Source organism: Columba livia, chromosome 4, assembly GCF_036013475.1.
Source record: "Columba livia isolate bColLiv1 breed racing homer chromosome 4, bColLiv1.pat.W.v2, whole genome shotgun sequence".
NCBI lineage: Eukaryota > Metazoa > Chordata > Aves > Columbiformes > Columbidae > Columba > Columba livia.
Window position 1 is genome coordinate 51,925,882 of NC_088605.1, and position 24,790 is coordinate 51,950,671.

At 41.5% G+C, this 24,790-nt stretch overlaps 1 protein-coding gene across 10 annotated transcripts in view; it reads right to left on the bottom strand.

The window, feature by feature from the left end:
• ANKRD17 (ankyrin repeat domain 17) overlaps positions 1–24,412 on the bottom strand; it is a 97,371-nt gene extending 72,959 nt beyond the window's left edge. For 4 of the 10 annotated variants that reach the window (XM_065061664.1, XM_065061661.1, XM_065061662.1 and 1 more), the window contains exon 1: positions 23,726–24,411. In XM_065061664.1, coding sequence (XP_064917736.1) covers positions 23,726–24,082 — 357 coding nt within the window. In that variant the 5' untranslated portion in view covers positions 24,083–24,411. Of the gene's footprint in view, positions 1–1,786; positions 1,976–23,725 lie in introns of those variants that run through there. The other 6 variants (XM_021289964.2, XM_021289959.2, XM_021289956.2 and 3 more) reach the window with 3 other exon arrangements.
• Positions 24,413–24,790: the final 378 nt, after the last annotated feature.

Below are 24,790 nucleotides of genomic sequence, written 5' to 3' on the forward strand. Positions count from 1 at the left end.
GACAATCAATTTTTACTTCTGAATCCCCACCAGGAATGCTAGACAATTCCAATTCTACTAGGGCACTCAGAAATTATGAACAGCCTCTACTGCTATCAGAGTATTTCAGAGATTCATGAACAACTAATTCAGTCGTAGTTTAAATATATCTAAAGTCAGACAAGCCATATGGTAACTTGATTTTTTAAGTGTGTTTTACGTGACTACAACTGGTCTTCTGACCATGAAAAGAATGTGTGATGAAATTATCAAAATCACTGCATCCTACCTCAAGAAGCAAGACAGAATTGCTTAGTTCACATACACAAACCCAGAATACTGCTATACTGACACAATTAATTTGTGAGTTGCCTTTCCAAACAAGAACATTAAACACCAAGTATTTTACTATTTTTACATACTATGGAGCTGCACATGACAGGAACAGTTGGACGGATGAGTCCGTAAGCAGGCAAGACGAAAAAGCTTTCAACATTCAACAAGTGAAGCACCAAAATGTTGGTCTGATGGCAGAAAGCCCAGTTTGTTTTTGGGCTTCCTAACTCACCAGACACCTAGTGACACAGGTAGAAAGTGGTAAAAAACATTCATCCATCTGTATCAGTTTCTTAAACACAAACTGAGAAGTTGTATAAACATTCTGGATGTAATTATGTTAAACAGTTCCAATGTTCACAAGGAAGTTAACACCAACACTAAAGTACCTCTGTTACTTTAATACTTCAGAACAACATAAAAGCAATGGAAGTATGATCATTAAGGAAACTAAAAAACTAAGGATAAGCATTGCTGAAAGCACTGTTTTGTCTGAATTTTGACAGCAGCTAGTAGGATAGCAGCTTCTTGTCACCATAAAGACTACATGCAAATATTTTGAAAAGTCATCTGGCAATGAAAACATGTTTTTGCTTGCAAAACCAGAAAAAACACAGCAGCAGCAAAGACTTCCTTGAACTATTACAGCTACTACCTGCTAATACAATCTGGAATCAAGATCTGCTTCACTTTAAACAGAAGTTCCACTTTAATATTCCTAGGCAGTTTCCCATCATTTGGCTGAAAATTTTCAAATTTCAGTTTCAAGAAGGAAAAATGCCATTATGCAGGATCTACTGCAGAGGAAGTAAATGCAGACTGTACTTAAGCATATTGGCAACACAGTAATTATACAGTCCTAACACATACTCAGTGCAAGAAGCAGAAGCACTGGCAAAAAAAAAAAAAAAAAAATTATGACAACGAGTTGTTTTGCAGAAGGCTAAAGGCTGTAGCAATCTTACTGCAATGTCAGCTCCAACACACACAGGGACTCCAGTTAACACTCACTGATCATGCAGCACTCCACAAGGCACAGAAGGCCTCTCTCCTCCCCCAGCGACACTCCAGTAAATGTAACCCCCACACACAGTGAATACGTGGAGCACCGGTGTTCAGCCCCTTCAGCCACCCAGCTAAAAACCGACCACAGACACCGTGCTGGGAAAAGCCCTGAGAGACGAGGGGTGGGCGGCTGTCGTGGTGGCACCATGCTCCAACCTAGGCCCCAAGTGAGCATTTGCATCCAAAGCCAACTCCCGGCTGGCTGCGGGGCCGCAGGGGCCCGCCTGCCCTGCGGCGGGAGAGAGAGCGGGCAGCCGGGCTCCCCGGGTCCCCGCGCCCCCGCTCCGCGGCCCAGCCTCGCCTCCGGCAGGGGCCCCGCGGCCGGGTGCTTTCCCGGGGCTCGGCCGCCGCCTCACCCAGCCGACCCCGCACACCCCTTTGTTCTGGAGCCCTCGCCCGTCCCTACCTCCAGGATGTCCTCCAACACATACGCCTCCATCACGGAAGCCGCCACTTCCGCCGTGCCTCACCGCCCGGCCATGACTCCCTTCTTCCCTCCCGGCCCCCGCCGTGGCTGGGACGGGCGGATGGGCTGCCGGCTGCAGCACGCTCGCTCCCCGCCGCTGCCCGCACGGGAACAGGAAATGGACTGTTCCACTCCGCGCAGAGTCGGCACCTACCACTCTAGCGCGGAGGATGCCGCGGCGGCCCCGGTACAGCACCGTCCCGCTCCCCCCACCACAGGGAGCGCCCCGCCGGCAGCCCCCAGCCAGCGCCTCCACCTTCTGCTTGGGTCTTCCAAAGCGCACCTGAGTATTTAAAAAAATAAAACCCAAAAGAACGAATAAGGAAAATCCCTAACGAAACCAGCTTCCCTGTAGGTTTTTAATAATACATTTCACCACCCTTCCCTAGTCATTAATTCAGTGATTGATGCTTCTCCTGATCTACCCCCTCTGCCACCCACAGTTTCAGCACAATGGGCCTGCCCAAAGCCCCCTGACTCACAAACACACAGAAGGAAGAGCTTTTAAGTGTTGCAGAGGTCTCAAACGACTCGCCCAAGTGGCCACCAAAACTGGGAGCGCAGTCTCACCCAGCTGCATCCATGAGGTAGATCTCCCAGCTGGAGCTCCACAATGTTTCCTCCCAGTACACAGGCCTGATGCCAGTCATGTTATGTTGAGAGGGTCTGACAGACCATTTGGGGACACATCAGCATTGCTGGAGCCACTTTACATATTCATTCTGACTCAAAGTTCACAAATCCACTTTGGGTGGTGTTCCCTGAGTCTATTTACTGCCATCCTATTCTAACTGCTCTTGATAACAAAACAAACCCTTCAAATCTGTTCAAGAACACCAGCTCTTAGATTAAGCTGTTCTATGGCATGGCCCACATTTTTTCTGTGCTATGATCTGGCAAACCACTACAGCAAAACCTCCTAAATCAACTAACCCATCCTAACTGCAGCACCATCAACTATTTTACTGCATTTCCAACCACCCCATCCTTTTCTCCTCTACTGCTTGAGGGCAATGCAGGGTGGCCAAGGATTCTAGAAACAGCCTGCAAATCCAATAATAAAGGAAAACAGTAAAGTCACCATTGAACAGAAAAATGAATCACTTTCAGGTAACATTATGAACATCACATCATGGAGACTACTAGAATCTAACAAGCCAGCTCCACCCAAGTGAACTGGTAGTCAGTTAAGAAAGGTTCCCCACACACCACTCCAAACAACATCTCCAAGCCTCACTTCATTGCAGAGCCTCAGAGACAGTGACATCTCTGGGCTTCAGAAACAGGCCTGCACCTTAGGAAAGACCGTCCTCATGGAAGGCATGACAGGAAAGTGACAGCAGACAGATCAGCCAGGATCCCCACTCCCTTGTTCCTCAGGCTTCACTACAACTGTGGTCCTGCCCAAGCACCATCAGCTTTAATAACAAGGTATTGATCACATGAAATAAGATCTCCATGGGGTGGTTTCAAGAACCATCATCATCTCCACATTTCTCTGCTTCACTCAAAACATCAAGTGGTAGCTCCTTAAAACACTAGGTGACAGTGATAGCCATTCTGCACATAACAGGTCAAAATCATTGACCAATCTTCCCTGCAGCTCTCAGAATATTTAATTTTCAGTTAAAAAAATACAGCATAATAAATCTTGTCAACCCTGCAAAAATTTTCTCCCTCATGAGCTCATTTCAGCAGAGCATAAATGGGTCTAGTGGACAAGGAATTTAAATTCACATTTTGACTTGAAGGAATGCTAGTAGTAATTTTTTTTTAATCATCATTTTTGGAAAAAAAAAAGTGTTCTAATTGGACGAATACTTTCTCAACAGAAAGAATGTTCTTAGCAAGTTTTTGTCAGCTGACCAGATCAACTACTAACATCTCAAAGAGAATCTATAGTTGATCAGCCTAGATTTTAGCTACAGCTATGTTCTACTGCTAAAAAATCATGTTCTCTAATAGAAAATAAAAAAATGGGAAATACGACCTACTCACCAAAAAGTCCCCAGTTTTACAAAAAATCTACACTTGCCCACATGGTCCATGAACATTGCCACTTTAGGAAACACCTCAGATTTTACACTATTTTACTAGAATTAATTCAAGGAGCATCTCCTTTATGGGTTCTTTTTGACACTGACTTGTCTTGAGCCTGTTTTCAGAACTTATGTCCTACATAATTAACATCACAGAAGAATTTTATGCCATTCATCAAATACCTTACTGAACTCTTGCTTGCATTTTGCCTGTCCAGCTGGTCAGGTTTTCTTTCAGAGGTATTACACTGGACAAGTTAAAATAGTAATGGCTGGATTTATCAGTTATCTGCTATTCAGCCAGCTGTTGGCTTTAAAAAAAAAGTTCTTAAAAAAACCACACAAACACAGACACACAAAAATAGCTAATGACTTATCCTTGTTAGAGGTTGCCTCCAAGGAGAAGAAAATTGCCAACCTTTACAGCAGACCTCAATCCACTCAGGTTTGTTTTAACAATGGTACTTTATGCAGGATCACTTCCAGTAGTGCCTTCCTGACTTCCCATCAAACTTTAAGGGGCACGTCTACCTATGAAAGTGAAGGCTCAGCAATCTTGCATTACATAGTCAAGAAGATTCACAGAAGACTTAGCTGCCTTGAGGGAAATGCATCATACAACTACATATCACAGCCTGCTTTCCACGGGAAACTGGTTTCCATGCAAGGAATCGCAGGACAAAATTCCACGGTTCCTTTCAATAAGTGCTTTTAGGTCAGCATCTGTAAAACCCTTAGCAGCCCCTTGCAATAGATCCTGTGTACATACAGCCTAGCAATTATACACAAATGTCAGTCTTTCAAGTATCAGAAAGAATTAACAAATACCTTCTATCACAGAAAATGCAGAAAACAGGTAACTCAGCACTAAGACACTTTACATACGACAACACTGAAAACATTTTCAAATGTAATGATAGCATAACACAGTATACTAGGTTTGCATGGCAAACTCAATTTTTACAGAACAAATGTAAGATGAGAGGAAGAGACAAGCTCGCCTCAAAAGCTGAACCACCTCCAGTCCCACTTGGAAGATGGCAGAGTTCTGTCTGCAACAACATAAATTAACTTACAAAACCATAACCAAAAGTTCAGAACTTCTCAAGTTGTGTTAACACCATCAAAAACACCACAAGTAGACAGGTTCTACATGTGAGCAACGAGGGCAAACCTAAGCCAGCTAAATATTCCACTGAAAGCAAGTCACACTCAACATCTGTGTTTTAGTCACACTAAAAATCCTGATACTTAAATCTCATTTATGCTCCTGTTTCCTCATCTCCTCCTCTCTCCTGGCTGACCTTCATCTGCAGCCCTCTGGTTCAGGCTAAGGAAGAACCATTCATTTGCCACTTAGCATCCACCGCTTCACTTAGTAATTAAAAATTATTTGTAGCATGGAATACCAAGTTCCAAAAAGCCCATTCCCAACTTCAGTAAAACATAAAGACTTTAATGCAGGCTTCCATTCCTGCAAGAAAAGTATCAGCAGGGGAGGAGAAAAACAAATACCCAAAACATGAACAATAAACCCTCAAACACAAAACCAACAAAAACCCTATTTAGATGTCCACAATTAATTTCTCTTGTATTTCTACTGTGTTATTTTGGGTCTTCAACACAGATACATAAGCATATTTTCAAGTTTTGCAAAAGTAACCACAAATCTTTTTTTTACCTTGCTTTCAAGCCCAGCTCTATGAATTGCTTTAATTAGCTGTTTTTAGGAAAAAAAAAAATTATCTTGCAGAACCATCCCAGCTTCTATTTGACAGCTTATTACCTTTATTTTGCATTGCTACGAAGGGCATGATCTACTAAGCATTCTCATCTACTACTATCCAGTAATAAAAAGCTGCCTTTTCTTCTGAACACATGGTACCTTAAAACAAAGCAGCTGTCCAAGGCATGCACATCCATGTTTTTTTTACTACCATCCCTTACATTCTGCAAGCCTAAACCACAGAAAAGCCCTTATGTTCCACACACAGAAGGCAGGAGAGGTACAGCTTGAAGAGACAAACTTAGCACAGCACTGCTTAAAAACAGGGGGAAAAAAGCCCTATTTCACAATACACTGAAGTGTGTTAGACCAAAGAGAATCCTGAGATAGTACTGAAAGACAAAGCCAGGGACAAGTATTAATCAAGTTCGGTTTACTCTATGCTATGCTCCCGATATAGCACTTGTAACTAAAGCTTAGTGAAAACTGTACAATTTGACCAAAGAATAAAAGCATCCACTAGAACACAATTGTTCATGCAGGATAAAGTACATAAACGCTCAAGACCTAGCAGACTTTTTTTTAATGCCTAGTTCAATCTTCTAGTATCTTCACAGGCCACCACTAAACTTGAAATAGCATCACTCAGATTACATCACCCTGAATCACCAGCATTTTGACAATTGATCCGAGACAGATTCTGGCACTCAGAAATATAAGCATTTAAACAATTGATCAGACGATTCCCACACTTATATCACAAAAGCACATTGTTATCTAGTTACAGCTGATCAAGCAGTACTGGTCACCAACTGTCCCAAAGCATATAAACACACTTTTTGTGTGCTCTCAGAGTCACAGAGCTCAGTGTCAAGGGTGGGTTGTTTAAACTGTGTCCAACACAGATGCTAACACCTTATTCAGCAGAACCATGAGGTGCATTAATTACTAAAAAACCCCAAATCATTTTGAGAAGGCAACAGAGTTTAAAATAGCCCTTAAATACAGTATAAAGTATAATTCAGTTATGGCCCTCAGCATGACCTTCCCAAGTATTTCTCTTTCCAGCAGTAAGTAGACAGCCCTAAAAAGACGACCTCAGATAGAATCAGTTAAGTTGCCCAGAGCATTCAGAGCAAAAAGTAGGGTGGGTCTCCAACAGAAATTTTGTGACATCCCTACTTTCCACTAAGTGTAAAGCACCAAGATGCAAAAAACCCACTACTGAAATACCTTGAAAACTGAAGCACCTACCGCAAACAAAATACATTTGAAAGTGTTGAATATGACATGATACACTTGCAGAGAGAAGACTTAGTTCACATGGATTAGAAATCCCCATGACATAAAGAAGCAGTCTACATAAAGGAAAACCCCATTATTAAAACTTCTCAAATGATCGAGTTTCCTCTTCTAACACAAAACAAAAATACGTAAGACACATAAGCAGTTGTTTATATGCTAGAGAAGCATTCAATGGCACAACTACTATTCGGATAGCTTTTCTAAGGCTGCTTCAAACTTCTCTTTGAAGGATTATGTGGACAAGAGGAACATCCAAGTCAACAGCAGGAAAACAGTAAATATGGCGATACAATACAGAGAACTCAACCTTTTATAGCTTCTGTCCCAAGCTTCATCGCTGGTAGCTGAAGAGCACTTCAATTACTGCTTAAGGGGAGAGCAACAAAAACCTGTGTAGGACAAGAAGTGACCTACAGAGTAAACAACAAAATGAACCCAATGTCTTCACAAGTCATCGCACTCCAAAGAGATGATTTTTTTTTTTTTGTAGTCTGGACTTACTTTATTCTGTCTTAGAGGTTGCAAAAGTAGATCACCAAAATAGCACGTAAAATCAACCAACCTTATCAAAATCTAGGAGCATGTGTCTCCCAAAAACGTATCACAGTGGTGGCTGCTGGAAGGGGAGACCTCATTGCTGTGGATGACTACCTGAAAGGAGGCTGTAGCATGGAGGGTGCTGGTCTCTTCTCTCAAGTAGCAAGTGACAGGACAAGAGGAAATGGCCTCAAGTTGCACCAGGGGAGGTTTTGATTGGATATTAGGAAAAAATTCTTCATGGAAAGGCATGACAGGCATTGGAACAGGCTGCCCAGGGCAGTGGTGGAGTCACCATCCCTGGAGGTGTTTAAAAGGCATTTAGACAGCGTTCTTAGAGACACAGTTTAGTGCTAGAGTTAGGTTAGGTTATAGTTAGACTCAACGATCCTGAGGGTCTCTTCCAACCGAAATGATTCTATGATTCTATTCTATACTAAATAATACAATGCAGTCACTGTAATCATCTTCAAACTACCACAAGAAGAGGAAAAAAAAAGGCAAGAAACCTAACTTATCTGGAGACATAACTAACGAGTAAACAACTCAAAATAACACACAATTATACACCACCTACTGGTGGATCTCCTCCTCCTCCTGCTAATACTAGCCTTAAGACTTGTGTTTGGTCCATTTCTTCACTTTTTAGAGATGAGACTCCTACCCACATTCATTTTGCTGGACTTAGCCAAGGTCTTCCAATCTGATCTGAGAGTAAAAACAGAAGTTTCTTCAAAACCTGCTAAGTCAGAATTTAATGTTTCCCCAAACAGGGTACATAACTCCCCCAGATAAGCTCAATGCCTTGTAAAATTCCACTAATATTTATCCACCTTCATTTGGAACCATATCCTCGTCTGTGCACACACCTTTCACCACTCTATTAGCTAATTCAGATAACCACTAAGACACTAAGCATGTTCTTCACTCTGCTACTTCTGATATCAATTTACTTTTAATTTAAAATATTTTAAACTATAAAAGCATGACCTCTACTTAGTAGTAGTTTATAGTCATATTTTTGTGCATTTTCTAAGGTTCCTCATTTATATGCCAATATTAAAAAAATGCTTTAAACATATTGTTGCCATTTGTCTCTCCAGACAGATTCAAACTCCTTACTCTTGATCCTCAGTCATAAGTGATTACATAAAATCAAGTCAGTCTCAAGCCAAACCTCAGGAAGTCACAACCATCACATGCTTTAACTATTTCACATAGCATCTTGTTCTCCTTTACTTCACTTCTTCCAATTATCACATCTTCACAGTTGTCAGGCAGACTGTATTTCCAAGATCCTTCATGTAGGTGCTTTAGTGAATTTAAAACTAATGAGATCTACTCTATTCCTTTATGTTTTATTGTTGTGAGAGGTAAATTTAACCTGATAAAACCTACCAGTTTTAATACACACTATTAGTCTAATTTATCTTTATTCTCTTATCTTTATAATTTGGCGGGGGGGCATTTCAAACTTTTCTGCCAAAAACTGCAGTGAAGCACTGAGTTTTACAATCAAAAGATGATTCTTTCTGCCTATCCTTATTATCATATCACCCTTGTTTCAGCTGTTATCTCCTCCCAGATAAGCAAACCTTTCTATAAAGAATTTGCATGTTTTTCTTCTGAAACAACTATATAACAACTTCTTTACTGTCCAAGGCTCCCACAGAAAAAATAAGCTTTCTCCCAAGACTTATTTTTATTTCTGTCCAGCATATTCTTTACCCTGCCTACCAAGGCATTTGAGACTGTCCTGTTTTCTGTTCATTAAATTTTACTCATTTTGCTAAGCATATAGAGCTGGACAGCATGAAATTGTATTCCTCAAGAGGCCCTAATGTGGTACTCCTGAGACCTAGGCTTCCCACAGCCCCAAGTAAACTAGTATCTTTGAAAGGTCTCTGTACTATACTGCCTCTAAAGGTACTAAGATAAACGCACCAGGAGCTTTGTACGTCAATTTAGAAGACTACAAAAAAAAAAAAAAAACATAAGCTATTAAGACTGACTGTTGACAGACTTGGATGTTCATAACCTGTCTGATGGGATAAAGCTGCCTGATTTCCTTCACACACTCCTTCTCAGAACTGCTCTCCCTTAACAGAAGCACTATTCTAGCAAAATATACTTGGCAGCCTGCATGCACTATCAGTTTCTGGTAAGATCAGGGAAGATGATGACTCCACATCCAGAGAGAACCCTTTTCAAATAGCTATTTTCTCCTCCCAGTAGTAGTCGAGCGATATTGGCATTCACACTGCAGTACTATTTCAAAGATTTCTCATTCAAGGGTCAGTAAAAAAAAAAAAAAAAAAGGCAGTCACTCCCACAACTGAAAAAAGTTGGCAACATAATGCCAGGAAGGATCAGGAAACTATAAAGATTCAGCAAAAGCAGCTGTAAGCTCAAAGAAAACGCATCCAGCTTACAGCACTTTTTCCAGGAACTCTCAAAAAAGTGATGTCAAAAACTAGCTTTATCTAAAGTGAGATTGCAACACTCAAGACTCACAAGTTAACAGTCTTAAATTCTATTAGCAGCCTCTTGTCCTTACACCATCCATCTCTAAACAGAAGGCCACTGCACAACAAAAATATTTCTGAAATGAGTCTTCATCTATGCATAAATGAAACCAACACCTAAATAGAGTTTTGTAGTCTAGTAAGCAGCATGCTGGCAGAGTAAGAGAAACGCTTCTAATCAGCTAAGAGCCTTCCTCCCCAGTAAGTGTTTACATCAGCCCTATTATTTTGGATTTCAATTCTCTAAGGCAAACCTAAACATGGAAGAAGGAGGTAAGAACATATCTTTATTCAAATATAGCACTGCCCTTAAGATGGACTAAACTAGAATATCATTAAAAAACAAGTAGGGCAAGAAATATTCCTGCAGATTCATCTCCTTATTTATCCAGTACATTTTCTATCTAATTATTAGAGAAGTCCCTACAATTTCCTTAAGGGGGAGCTGCCCATGCAAATTCAAATAAAACTGACACAAAGCTACAGAAGTGGGACAAACTTACATAGCATTAACTAAGCATTTAAAAAGTGTTTTCCATTTGAAGTGTAAAATTATTGGCACAATTTCTTATCTAAAAGGAGCTTCCTGTAAGAAATTCCTTTCAGTTCTTCACTTCAAGTAGTCCATTTTTTCAGTAGGTAACACAATGTTCCAAGCCTTTAGTCCAAGAACTTCCAATGCACTGAAGAAATCTGGCTTTGGGCTAAACACATGAAAGACAGCAAACACATTCAGCAAAGACAGCCATTTGGGACAGGGAGGATCCTTCTTCAAATCAAGTAAAATATATTCCTTTCTCACTTCACATGTGAAATAGTGGTGACAGGAATGTGATGTATAATGTAAGCAGTATTTGTATGGCCTCTAAACAGAATAAAAATTTCTCACATGTGGGAGTCACATACAGTTCAACAACATCCCTACTAGCGCTTCTTGAATTCTAAGCTAGGTACTAATGCAAGAAATCTTTACATTAGCATGTGAGAATTTTTGTACAATGTCAAAACCATCCTCTTTGAACACATGATATATCTGGACACTCTTTGGTACACAAGTAGGAGAACACAGCTACTTCAGGCAAAGTTGTTCTTTATTTTCACCTGGTTAATATTTGTAAGCAAGGTCCAAAATATAGAGGTTCTCTCTTATACCTGCTCTAACATGACCTATTTTGGCAATTTTAGCTATGCACTCACAGAACACATTGAACAAATAATAATGTAAGACTCTATAACCATAAAAAGGACTGAATGCAACATGCAAGCAGCCAGTTCCTTATTTCCAGTTCTTCAATTGTGAAAACACGTTGGAACTTGTCTGATGTTTTAAACCTAAGCACTTTTTACAGTCAACAGCTGTAAGCCACTGGAAGTTCCTGAGTAGTTTAAGTGCAACTACATTCCCCACAAGGAGTTACGAAGCCTTGAACCAGAATAAGCCACTTTCTAGATCAAAGTCTCATCCCCCTTTAAAGTGGCTAAATCCATCATTTTCTTCTATGCATAATAACCTAACCAAAAGAACATTGATATAAAGTAACTCTATGTCAAATTTTAATCCAGAATCTGCTGTATCAGGATGCTCTTGTCTCCATTTTCCCAGCTGTAAACCAGACAGTTGTTCTAACAGCTCTGCTTTCAGGTGGGCTGTTCATAATGAATTTGGACTTGGTTCACATCAGATTGAGATCTATGCTAACGTCATGGAAACAAGTTTTCTTTTACAAAGCTCCCAATAATCAGTTACTTTGCTGGCATCTTCAAGTTCATGGACTAAACCCACCAAAATACCTACTTCACTAATTGACAGTAATACCAAACCTAGAATATAACAGAGAACCAGCTGTTACAAAAGTCTGAAGGAGAAATATATCAGCTGAATAAAAACAATGAGAGACTTCTGTGTTCACTATATTATTTTAATATGATTGTTCACTTCTTGTTTCATCTGAAGCTACTTGGAAGATCAACACAGACGGCAGACTGCACAGTGGAATACACAGCATTTCCTGAACACAGTAAACACAGAGGACTGCACAGCATAGCTTAACCAGCTGCCAGCCTGAAATACCTCTAGCTCAACAGTGCTTGTTCACTGGAGTTCAATACCTCTTGTTCCCCAGCTCTGCTGGGTCTTCAGAAATAAAATCACAGATTCAGTTCATCTTAGATTACCAGAATATTTAAGAAATCACAAACATCTGCCCTCCTCAATTCAAGATGCACTTGTAGTAAGAGCCTGATTTTAGCTGAAAACTAACCATAAAGGTTTTCAAGAGTCCAAAACCGAAGAGTCTTTGGCAGTCTTCAGCAGCACAGCTAGACAACACTCACCACCCTGACTGCTGAGGATGAGTTCCCCTTTCAATCCAACACACATGCACCCCCTCCCATAGCAGAACCTCTCCTCCACTGTGGAGGGGTTTTGATAGATAAAGATTTGTTGCTGAATTAGTCAGGCTCAAAGGAATCTCAAGGCCTCTTAGAGAAGCTGAGAACAGAATCTGCTGTGAGAGAGAGGGGCGTTCCTCAATCACCGGGGTCCTGGCGTGGCGTGAATCATCGGACATATCATCAGTGAGACTCCAGCGCATGGACAGCCCACGATACTCATTTAGTGAATCCATGCTTGGAGCGTGGACGCGTGATTAAAATATAGTTACGCATATAAGGAGACTTGTTTCTGTAATAAATGGCTTTAGCGTGATTCACATTGAATCGACTTGTTTTGCTGAGTCCTTATTTCGTTCCTACACTCCACTGTTTGTATTTAAATTTTAGCATACACACAGAGTATAAAGGCATTATTCTACTAAGACAAAATCTTAAAAAATGCTTTGGAAGTTCAAAAAAGTTAAGAAAAAATTTTAATATGTCCCAGACTGTGTACCCAATACTTGTGTTACCACATACATTGCGGAAGTTACTCCCATTAATAAGTATTCCAATGAGTTGGAAAGACTGCATACTCTGTAATATCCATCTCAGGATACCAATGAAAGCCACCACCAAAGACATCTGCCTGTCTTAAAAACATTCTGGTGATTTTTTAATACATAAAAACAGGGGCTATTTACATTAAGTCCATTGAGAATACTACTGCTAAGCTTATTCCAAGTCTATTTCACACCAGCAAGTGCTAACTAGGTAATACTACTTCAGAGCTTCTTCAATACCAGTAATGTACATGAAATTAATGAAGATAATCTGCAAGCTAATCAAGGCTTTGGTCATTCACTGACATAACTAAGCAATGCTGGGAGAGGACAGCACACAGTAGTTTCAAACCAGAGAAGGAATTAGCATCTATATCAACTTATATAACAAACGCTGTGCTTGGCAGAGTTGTTTCATCAATGCTTGGCTGAAGACAATCTATGAAGCCCCATAAAAGCGAACAAGGCATGTCCCAACCTGATATAACACCTCAGTTCCAGACTGAAAAACTAATCAAACAAAAAACTCCACACAGCTCTTTTCCTTTCCCCCTTGGTACCCACTTCACTACCTTCCAGACAGATCACAGGCCAATGACCCACTCCAAAGACAGCTGGCAAAACACAAGCAGTGTAAATACACAGCTGGGAATAGCTCAAAGGAAGAGATTCCCCACTCTTAACAGAGCTAGGTTAAGAGATCAACTAATTATGCCATCCTGTATCCTAAATATCTTTGCAGAATCCAACTTCAGTGCACTTACTAGCACCTTTCTGAAAACCCACCTCAATTCAAAGACACAAATAAATTTACAGTGATTTTACACATAAGTTCTTGTAGAAGCACAAATATTTCCCATGCACATGGGCTCCAGAAAAGCCCTTTTGAAAGTTTAGCACATGAAGTTTGCCACTGTATTTATCACTGAGGAGATCCTTCATCAAGCTGATGCTTCACAAAAATACCAGCATGCTGTTATGCCAACTTTCACTTTTGTTAGTGACTTAGGTGGGCAGAAGGCATATGTTCATCTATCTAGCGGACTGTTAATATGGTAAGCGCTCTTTCTTTAAACTAGCTTGGTTGTTCATATTACAATTACCATACCAATGACAACCACGTTTTGTGACTATTTCATGCTAGACGGCATACTATGCGACTCCTTTGCTGCACTGCACTAAGTGACATAAAAGCAGTGATGGTGATACTTAAAAGTATGGTGACATTTTAGGAAAATACTGCTTTGTTCCTCTTTCTCCCCATCCTCAATATGCTGCTTTCAAAAACCTTAACAAATACCAGAGACAAAGAAAGAGTCAAGGCTGATTTGATGTCAAGAAGCTTTCAAATTTTAAAACCGCATGTAAAAGAAATTTCTACGCAATTTATCTTTCCAAGACTGTATGAGGTGTTTTCAAACAGAAGATCCAAAGGAACCATCAAGAGGACCACTTATCACTTTCATGCAAAAATTTGGGTCCTCAAAGATGACACAAGTATTTATTTGACAGGCATTTAAATGAATAGCTCCTGGCTCTTCCCTGTGTCAGCAGAAGCTCTTGTGCGACTGTCTGACAAACTGGATCAAGGAACTGATTGAGTATAAACATGTTTTTTCTGTTGCCGAGCTTTTTTCAACAAGATTTTTTCCCAAGTGGCCGGGAAGAGCAATGAATGTTGGGCTTTTTTTGTTGTTTTGGGGTTTTTATTTGTTTGGTTGGGTTTTTTGCTGTTGTTTTGTTTTTGTTTGTTGTGGGGTTTTTTTGGAGAGGAGGGAGGGGCAGTGTGTTGACTGCAACATTCCTAGAAGCACGATTCCTCCAACTTCAGTGGGATTAGTATGCACACTGACACAAAAGCTGAACAACAACAAACACTTCAGGAAAAAAGCTAAGTCACATAATGAGTTTAAAAATTAAACTTCATTAAAGCACTGTTCACTGTTCTGTGGAGGAGAACAATTCACACCTGCAGAACAGCATAAAAAGGAAAATTCCAGGACAAGACTGAAACAGAGAGGAATACCTAAAGTTTTGAAACTGTAAAGGCTCAGACACAGGAAAGCATGTGAGTCACCCAATACGTGCCAGACACAAATGTACTTAAGACCTCCAAATTCTCATTTTAAAAAGTATTTAGTTCTATTCTTGTGTTTGGAAAAACTGGGAGGATAAAAATGACTTTCCTTCTGTTAGCTCTGAACCACTCCCTTCCCTAGAGAGAGGTTTCAGATGTTCTCCTGCTGAGGCTATATTCCACAAAACAGTTCCTGCAAAGAAGGACAGATGTACAGGCTTACAAACAATCACTGTTTTCACTAAGTGGAAACAAATCTGAGCCCAAAGACAAGGTAACCTCCCCAGCAGTAGAAAGAATCACAGAATGTTAGGGATTGGAAGAAACCTTGAAAGATTATCTAGTCCAATCCCCCTGCCAGAGCAGGAACACCTAGATGAGGTTACACAGGAAGGTGTCCAGGTGGGTTTTGAATGTCTCCAGAGAAGGAGACTCCACAACCCCCCTGGGCAGCCTGTTTCAGTGCTCCGTCACCCTCACTGAGAAGTTTCTTCTCAAATTTAACTGGAACCTCTTTTGTTCCAGTTTGCACCCATTACTCCTTGTCCTATCATTGGTTGTCACCTAAAAGAAGTCACATTACTTCGTTAAAGATACCTTTAATTTTAACCTAAAACAATTAATCCAGACACTCAACTTCTTAACTATTTCAAGTTGAACTAGAGGAGAATGGAAGTCAAAACCCCAAACTGATACTCTAAATAGCGACATTTCATTATACTTCTTAATACTCCAAACTTCTTTTTAGTTCCACTTCTATCATCTGAATAGCTGCATATTTGGACACATTATCCATTCTTGATTAACACCACAGAGACCTAATTCAAGGTAAGATATTGTGGAAGGGCAGGAAAATTAGGGGGGGGGAGAAAAAAACAAAACAAAACCAAAAAACAAACAAACAAACAAAAAAAAAAACACAAAACAAAAAAAAAAAACCAAACCAAAACAAAACAAAAAAAACCAACAAGGTTTTGTTTATTTCCTAGAATACACCATAATACTCCTAAGGCTTGAGGATTCAGCTAAAATACAGCAGAGGAAAAACACCTGTACATCAAAGACCAGTAATTTGAATTTGTCAAAACCTGTTTTGAGTAACGCAAACAAAATCATAGTTACAATATTCAGCCTAAAAGAAAATATTGCAAGCACAAAGATAGATATAATAAAGACATACTGGTTTGGTTTTTTTAAAGACATGGTTTCATTGCTGATTTTTTTTAGCCTGGTACACAACTATTAGCTAACCACACATTAAGGAAGACTTCTTTTTTCCCCCCCTAAATGACCTTATCCAAACTATTTGCTAGCATTAAGTCCTTCCCCCACCCACACACTTAGCATTTATTCTTAAAAAATCAAAAATCACTGACATGACAAAAACCCCACACAGCTGCAGAAGCTCTACAGTTACAGCACATGTTTATGACACTATTTCAACTTAGTCACTAAAATACCATACCATTAAGAAACCTGAAGCACATCATTTCAGAAAAAAAAAAAAAAAAAAATACAAAGCCTACCAAGGCAACCACCAATGCTGCCTCAAATGGTCTAATAGACTATAAAAAAAAAAAAAACCAACAGCAATTTGATTATTTAACTCAAAGTGAAAAGGCCTTGTTTCTTTAACTTTGAAAAGAAAGCCTTCTTACTGATCCTGGATATGCAGCATTGACTTTTTCAATTCTTAAATTCAGTTTCCAAATCAGCCATATCCTAAACAAGCACAGTAGCTTTGTTTTTAAAATGCAGACAGAGGAAAAAACAAACATGCATAATCCCATTTGCCTTCAAATCTGACAGATGAGGAAATTCTCTCATCTCCACTAAATCTTTTCCAGCAATATAATTAAAGAATTAAATTATTAACATTAAATACTGGGTGTTTGGCTCCTGCCTGCACACAGAAGTTAGATTTATATGGACATTTCCTGAAGAAATATCTGAGGAAGTAAACAAATTGACATGGTACCACCAATATCCAACTCCACCTTCTGACATGGTCATTTTATGCAGGGGACTTCTTAAACCCATATATTCATTAATAACTTCAATTAAGTAGAGTAGACAAAAAAAAAAAAAACAAACACCACAAAACACACTTTTATTCTACAATATGCTACGTCTAACCAGACATCATCTACTAGCTCTACATACCTAGATTCTTGGTCATGCACATGTAGGCACTAAATCTTGCTTAGCACCTCAGCCAGTAACAGTACATTCAATCTCCTAACTAGCATATGAATTCTATTAATGTAAATCCTTAGATAAGAGGCCATATCATCTACAAGGTGATGCCAATAATGACTGAAAGATGGTTAGCCAGGAATGGCAAAGCCAGCCAAATCATTATTCCAGTATTCCAAGCTGATTTTGCTGGAACTTACTCTAGTGAAAAAGAAGGAAGGGATATTAAATATCTTGGGCTAATGCCTCCTGTGGTCAGTTACAGCAGATTTCACTGTTCTGAAATATGGTTGCAGGATTCACCTACCAACAGCCTTCTCAGCCCTGTTAAGTCAGGCATTTCTGAGAAGCATCCTCCACATGTTTCCAGGCAATCTCTAATTCTACTCATCTTCAGATACAGCTAAACTCCTAACAGTTATATTACATCATATAATACTTACCACATCCCTCACGCAAGGTAAAACAAAAAAACTCACTTGAAGGACCTACTTAGTTAAAATATTTTCTCTAAGAGTGGGCTTTGTGTTGGGAGTATACAATATAGAGGTGAGGACTGGGGTTTCTGAAGTGTCACAAAAAGGTTATTTCTAGCGATGGAAAAGCAGTCTGCCATGAACGCCCCTGTGCCTTATCTGTTTTTCCAGTCATGTCAGTTCAAATGATGTATGGTAAATATTGCTATACCATGTTATACATTGTACTAACTATATTGATGAGGAAAATGCCAAAATCACCTTAGGTCTTACACACGCTTGCTTTTTTCCCTAAAGGATTTTACTATTATTTCTTGTTTTGAAGGGAAGAAACAAAATGATACGGGGAAAAAACTGTCAGACAAAAATTACAGCATAAGAATTACAGCATAAACGAGTCAGAATATGAGACTGTGTGTACCAGGATGTCACACACTAAAAAGGCCAGAGCCCAACTAGTTGTGTGTTCTGTCTTGTATTTGAAGACGAGACGAGACCCCAAGACAAGACGAGACCCCAAGAAGATGAAAGTAATGGTAGCACAGAGCATGTATCATACAGTGGTCAAGCATGACTTACTGGCTCTTTAGCAGAAGCCAAAAGCCTTACTCCAGGATTCTAATTAAGACAGTTGGGATTAAAAAACCCAACAACTTATAAAATAACATCTTTCGTTAACACTTAAGCTGTTAAAGTCTTTTACAATTTAAGTATTACAACCATGTGCCTGTGACGTTCTTGAAATCACACCAGTAAGCCCATATTTTCAGATTAACACCTTATATGTGAAGCTAAAATAGTTAAGAGTACCTTCTTCTGCACAAAGAAATTTTCAAGGACCAGTAGCATATTGTTTTATTCATTTAATCTAATTTAGTTTAATTACTAATTCAAATGCAGCTGAAAAAAACCCTGAACTTTTATTTGCAGCAGCCATGAGGTCCAAGTAAAACCAAGAAGGCTTAATAAACAGCCAAGAAGTCTAAAAAACATTCTTTGCATAAGGTAGCACTTTCAGGTATGACTAACATTATTGAGGATTATGTTTAGGAAAGCTCATTTGCATGTCATATGAGAATCCAGTAACAAAATACACTAGTCAGAAAAAATTACAGAAATGACATAAGGAAACACACACAAATCCAAGACTACTCTACATCTAATCGTCACAAAACTCTTTGCTCAAGGAAAAAACAGAACCTACAAACTATTAAAACGGATATATTAGGAAAGGCAATTACAAACTTCACTGCCAGCAGCAAACATTCTGTAAATTCAAATACTTGAAATAAGCTTGTAAACAGATTATTATTATTATACAATTACACCTTTCCATGTTTAATAAGAGAAGTCCTAATGCACCCTAGACATCAGATTTTTAAGTATCAACTTGCTACTAGGGCTTCTCTTTTTTGTACTTGATCTTTATTGAATACAGATGTTGAACAAAATCTGTACATACAAGAGCACTATCAAGAAGCCTGCAATATGCATGTTTTTTTATTGGAGCTTGTTCAGAGGAACTGCTAAACCATGTTTTCACAAAAGTCACCACAAAACGACAAAAAACAACACCAACAACAAAACACAAACAAAAAAACCCCACACAACAGAGAGCAAATAATAAAGTTCTCAAACAATAATAATGTTCTCAAGCTCCATATTGCATGTCAACTTTCATTCATCTAACATGCTCCTCCCAGCCCCAGTTTTTTTGGGTGGGATTTGTGTGGGTTTTCCGATTTGTCTCCTGAAAATTATTCTTTTAAGAAGCTTGGAAGTCTCAACCTTTGTGTATTTTTTTCACGTATTTTTGTAGTAATAATCAGTTATGATAAATTGTGGTGGAAGGTAGACTGTACAAAGCCTCACTAAGAAGTAAAAGCATCTTCCCATGAGGGACGCAATGAAAAGACAGGCCCAAGAATACAGTAATCTTCAACAACACTCTTCACACAATTCTGATTAAGAATAGAGGTGCCCCTTCATCTCAGTCTTAAGCATCTAAGATGTCACTGCCTGAATGCACAGACTCTGTGAGTTATCACCTGATCAAAGTGGCAGTACAGTCCTATTTAACAATACAGCTCTTCAAACAGTTTATGAGACTACCTCTAGGAAAACAAAACAATTTTGCCTGTTGTACACAATCATTGATAAACTAAGTCCAGAATTCTGCCAGGAAGCATGCAAACTGGTATAGATCTTCTACAGTAATTTTTCTCTTACCTTAAGATCCTTCTTCCTGTGTGCTGAAAAGAGTTGCCATCCTTTTTATTATTGGGCAGTTAATGAAAAGACAATTTGCCATTTACAGACAATACTGGACTGTGCTACCTAGAATGTTGTTTTTTGGCGAACAGTAATTTGCTGCAATTTCAAAAAGCAACCTTGAAGGTTGTCAGGAACATTGTAGCAGGAGCTCATTAAGTTGTTGGTATGAAATTTCAGTTTAGCTGAAATTAATTTCAGTGCTTATGCTTCCACACTGAGACCTAGCAGAGTTTAGAAACTGACCAAGATGAAAATATCTGATTACAACTTTTTATTCCATTCTATCAGCTCAGCAACAACTGAGCCAAACAATGTCTTCACAGTTATGGGTTTTTTGTGATTTACGGTCTTTCCAGGTTTTTAACTCCTTTGACTTGCTGCTGCTATACTCTTGAGTTTTAAAAGCTGTCTCATTAGTAGTCAAATCTAGAAGTACTTCACTTGAGACACTGAAGAACTCTTTATGTGTTAAGCACGTAAAGGGCAAAAAGTAGCCTAAGACAAACTGTCTTAAGTTTACAGAGATAACGAACTGAGTGTTTGGGAGGTGTGCTGATTGTGGCTTGCATAGAGGTAATTTTCTTCAGAGTAGCTACTATGGGGCCATGTTTTGGATTTGGGGAAAAACACTCTGGATAATACAGAGATGTTTTTATTATTGCTGAGCAATGCTTACACAGTCAAGACCTTTTCTGCTTCTCACACCACCCCAGCAGTGAGAAGGCAGGAGGTGCACGAGAAGTTGGAAGGGGACATGAGCAGTATGGCTGACCTCAACTGATCAAAAGGGATATTCCACACAAGATTACATGATGGTCAGCAATAAAAGCTGGGGGAAGAAGGAGGAAGGACAGGATATTCAAAGTTATGGCATTTGTCTTACCAAGTGACTGTTACTCACTGCGGAGCCCTGCTTTCCTGTAGATGGCTGAACACCCGCCTGCCCATGTGAAGCAGAGAACTAACTCCTTGCTTTGCTTGCATGCACAGCTTTTGCTTTACCTATTAAACTGTCTTTATCTCAATCCACAATTTTTTTCACTTTTAACCTTCTGATTCTCTCCCTCATTGCAATGGGGGGGAGTCAGCAAGCAGCTCTGTTGGGGCTTAGTTACCATGACAGAGGGAACACCATCTTATGCTGTGTTTCCACAATAGTTTCCATTTACAGAAAAACAAAAAAATTTTTGTGTGTTTTTAATTTTGTGTGCCTTCCAGCTTGCTAGTGGTCAGAAGACCACAATCCAACTGCTGAAAGCTACACAGGCTATGCATATGTCAAGTTGGAACTCAAACAAAAAAAAAAAAAAATCCAAACAAAAATTCCACAGCAGAAGCACAAACTAATTTTTTGTTAAGCTTTTAAAAGCCAAAATTAAACATCAGGTTGCTTTCAGACAAGGAAAACTCCCTTTCACTGAGAACACTCAGAACACATTTCCTTCCCAGGACCCACTGTGAACTACTTTGAAGTTAGCTCCTCCACACCATTAATCAGGCCATCCTCGTGTTCACATTACTGAAAACTGATTTCAGCTGTGCCTATTCCACTAAGCTGCATCATTTCATCCTGAAGTCAGTGGAAGACTAGAACAGTTTTTATGAGCAACCTGAATGATCAAGAAAAAGAATTATTATTAAATGAAGCAGATAGCACACATTTCACATATCCTGAACTTAATTAACTCAATTAACAGTAACTTCTTTATCAACTAGTTAACCCTGCTTAATATGTAATTGCAGACCATCCAGACTAGGAAAGAATTCACTTGCTATGAATAAGATAAAAACGGCAGGGAAGCTTCCAGATGCCAAAACTGCCTTCCCAACTATCAGTATCTAAACCACATATCATTCCATCAAACACAAGTTCAGTGTTCTTCTGCCGCCCCATGACATTTTAATGATCAACTTTTTTTCATTCTGCATTTCTTAAAGCATATTAAATAGGTACCTATGGCTACATAAGGCACAGCACACAAGCCAAGGCTCACATTGCCTACAATTACACATATTCCTCAGCTGTCTCTGTGTTTCTCATCATGCCATACGCAATACCATTCGAAAGCCACCAGTATAAGGCACCATTTGGAAGAGTAGATATGGACAAGAAAATAAATCTGCACAAGATTTTGCCTAAAAGTTGCACTTCACACAAATTCTGTTGAAGGTTGCTCTCACATACAACTCACCTCAATGCTTAACTGTCAACTAATGCATCTGCTAAATCATTAGAGGGCCTTCATCCCTTCACAACACACTGCCACAGCAAAACTCAGACTCTATTCAAGAGTAACAGAGCTCTTCAAGTATCCACATGACTGCTATATGGCACAGTCCAAGACATCCGTGACCATGGCTGCCCATCTTACAAGTCCTACACTTCAAATACTTTTACCTAAATGATGGTATTCTCTCCCCTAAAAATAAATATTACAGAAACAAAACACCAGGCATAACTACTTGTTAATTGAGACGTGCTCACTTTGTGCAATCTTTCTCACCAAAGTTAGATAAAACACTTCTTGCATCAACTGCAGCAGAAATAAAACAGAGTGCTTCTTAACCATGGAAAAACCTGTCACCACCATAGCCCAGCCCTTTCCTAAACCTATCAGACTCTTCCTTCTCTTTCTTCCTGCTCTTTTTAATTTCTAACACAAAAGTAGATATACCACTTAAAAGCTGAACTTATGAAATTATTAAATAAATGAAATTAAAAGAAAAGCTTACAAGCTTGAAGCAGACTTTTTTAAAGGACACTATTCAAAAAAAGCAGAAGTAAATATTCAGCTTAGAAGGTTACAGAATTAAAACTATCTCAGCAAAGCAACTGTATGACTATATATGCAAATAAGAAAAGGGCTTCAAGTCTCTATAGGCCTTTTCCAGCAATCCCTACCTGAAAAACCTAACAGAGAGAGCAAGTGAACAATGCTTCCTTCAACATCGCAATGAAACAGTGCCATCAGGTTCAGAGAATGCATTGGGTGACAGCAAAATACCCAGGACTCTAAGGCAGCGTTGGCTTCAGCTGCAAATTCACCTACTTTTATTCAAGATGATCTATTCCCATGACTCTGAGAGCAAACAGCTTTCTAGCAACACACCCAGAGCTCAGGCTTATCTCCAAAGCCTCAATCCCGGTGTTCCTGGCTCATTCCCCATGGTCAAGCCCTCCTGCTCCCAGTTTTGCTCCCAGTTAAAATATGGCACTTTGAGGGGCACCCTTCAGCACAGCCCAGCAAAAACTACACATGACTAAAACCAGAGACAAGGCCATTGCCTGCAGAGGCTCCTTGGGAGACCCCAAGCCCCGGGGCAAACCCGAATCCTTTCCACAGCCCACCAAATGGACACCCCCCGCCTCCCCTCCCCCCTACAGGACACAAGGTGAGGCGGTGCAGGCGGGCACTGGCAACGGCTCCCGCCGCCTTTGCCGAGACGGGGAGCGGGCCATAGCCTCCCACCAGGCCCGGTTGGGCAACGGCACCCCACCGTGCCCGAGTGCCCGCTTGCTGGTCCCGCCCCGCCACGAGGCCTCCCCGGGGCGGCGCGGTGCTGCCCCCTTCCTGCCTCTGCGGCAGATCCCCGCGGGAGGCGGGGGCGGAGGAGGCGGGAGCAGGGAGGAATTATGAAACCGGATCAGTAGGGCAACCCCCAGGGCCTCCCCTCAGCCCTCACACTCCCACCCAGCGGCCAGGCGGCGCAGCCCCCTCTCCGCAGCCTTCCCACGGCCCCCGGAGACCCGTTCTCCCCATTCCGGGGGGCGCCCGTCCCCGCAGTACCTCAGAGACCTCCTCTTCTTCTTCTTCTTCTTCCTCCTCGTCTTCCTCCTCCTCCTCCTCCTCGCTGCCGTTGTTGCTGCTCTCGCTGCCGCCGCCGCCGCTCTCGCTGCTGCTGGCCGGCCGGCCCGCCCGCCCACTCCGCTTTGCCTTCGTCGGCACCTTCTTTCTCAGCAGCAGGTCGTACACCCTCACTAGCCCCCGAGGCGCCGCCGCCCCAGGCGGGCACGACGGCGGCGAGATGCCTGCGCCACCGTACAGCCCCTCAGGGGGACCGGGCCCCGCTGTGGCGCTCCCAGCGTCGCCGCCGTCACCACCTCCCTCCGCCGCCACCGCTGCCGCGCCGGCTGCCTTCTCCATGACCGCCGATCCGCCTCGCTCAGAGCCGGCGGTCCGGTCGGGAAACAGGATGAGGCACTCGGGGCCGCCGCCGCTGTCTCGGTCACCTCTAGCGTCGGCGCCGCGCCACCTCTCGCGATACTTGTCGTCGTCGCCGCCGCCTTCAACAGCGACGGGCGCCTCTCGTGCTGCAACGGCCGCCTCTGCCTCGCGCCCGCCCCCCCCCGCGCCGCCACCCGGCTCGCGCGGCTTCAGCCCAGCGCTCTCTCGGTCTCCCACCCTGCCTTCCCAGACTCGCGCCCGCTCCGGCGCGGCTCCCTCCTGGCAGCGACCCCTTCCGTGCGTGCCTCAGTCACTGCGCCGGAAGTGCCAATGACATCATCACCCGCCGCAGCGGCGGCGGCACCGTGCGGCCGTTTCTTTGCTCGCCACCGCCTTCGCCCCGCCCCCAGCGCAGACAGTCTCGCGCCGCGCTCTCTCCCCAACCCCGCCCGCGCGTGCGCGCGTTTGGGCAGTTCTGTCAGGGGTACGACTGTGAGGACACGTGGGCGCGCGATGCGGCGGCAGTTGGCGGGGCGGCAATCAGCGGATGGGTGGCGATCTGCCCTTCCCGCGGGGTTGCTGCTGCTGCCGAGGGAAAGAGCAAGGGGAAAGGGCGGGGGTGTTGCCGCGCCCCGCTTCCATGGTGGGCGCTGGCACCCCGCGATTGCCCCCGGCGAAGAGAGAAGC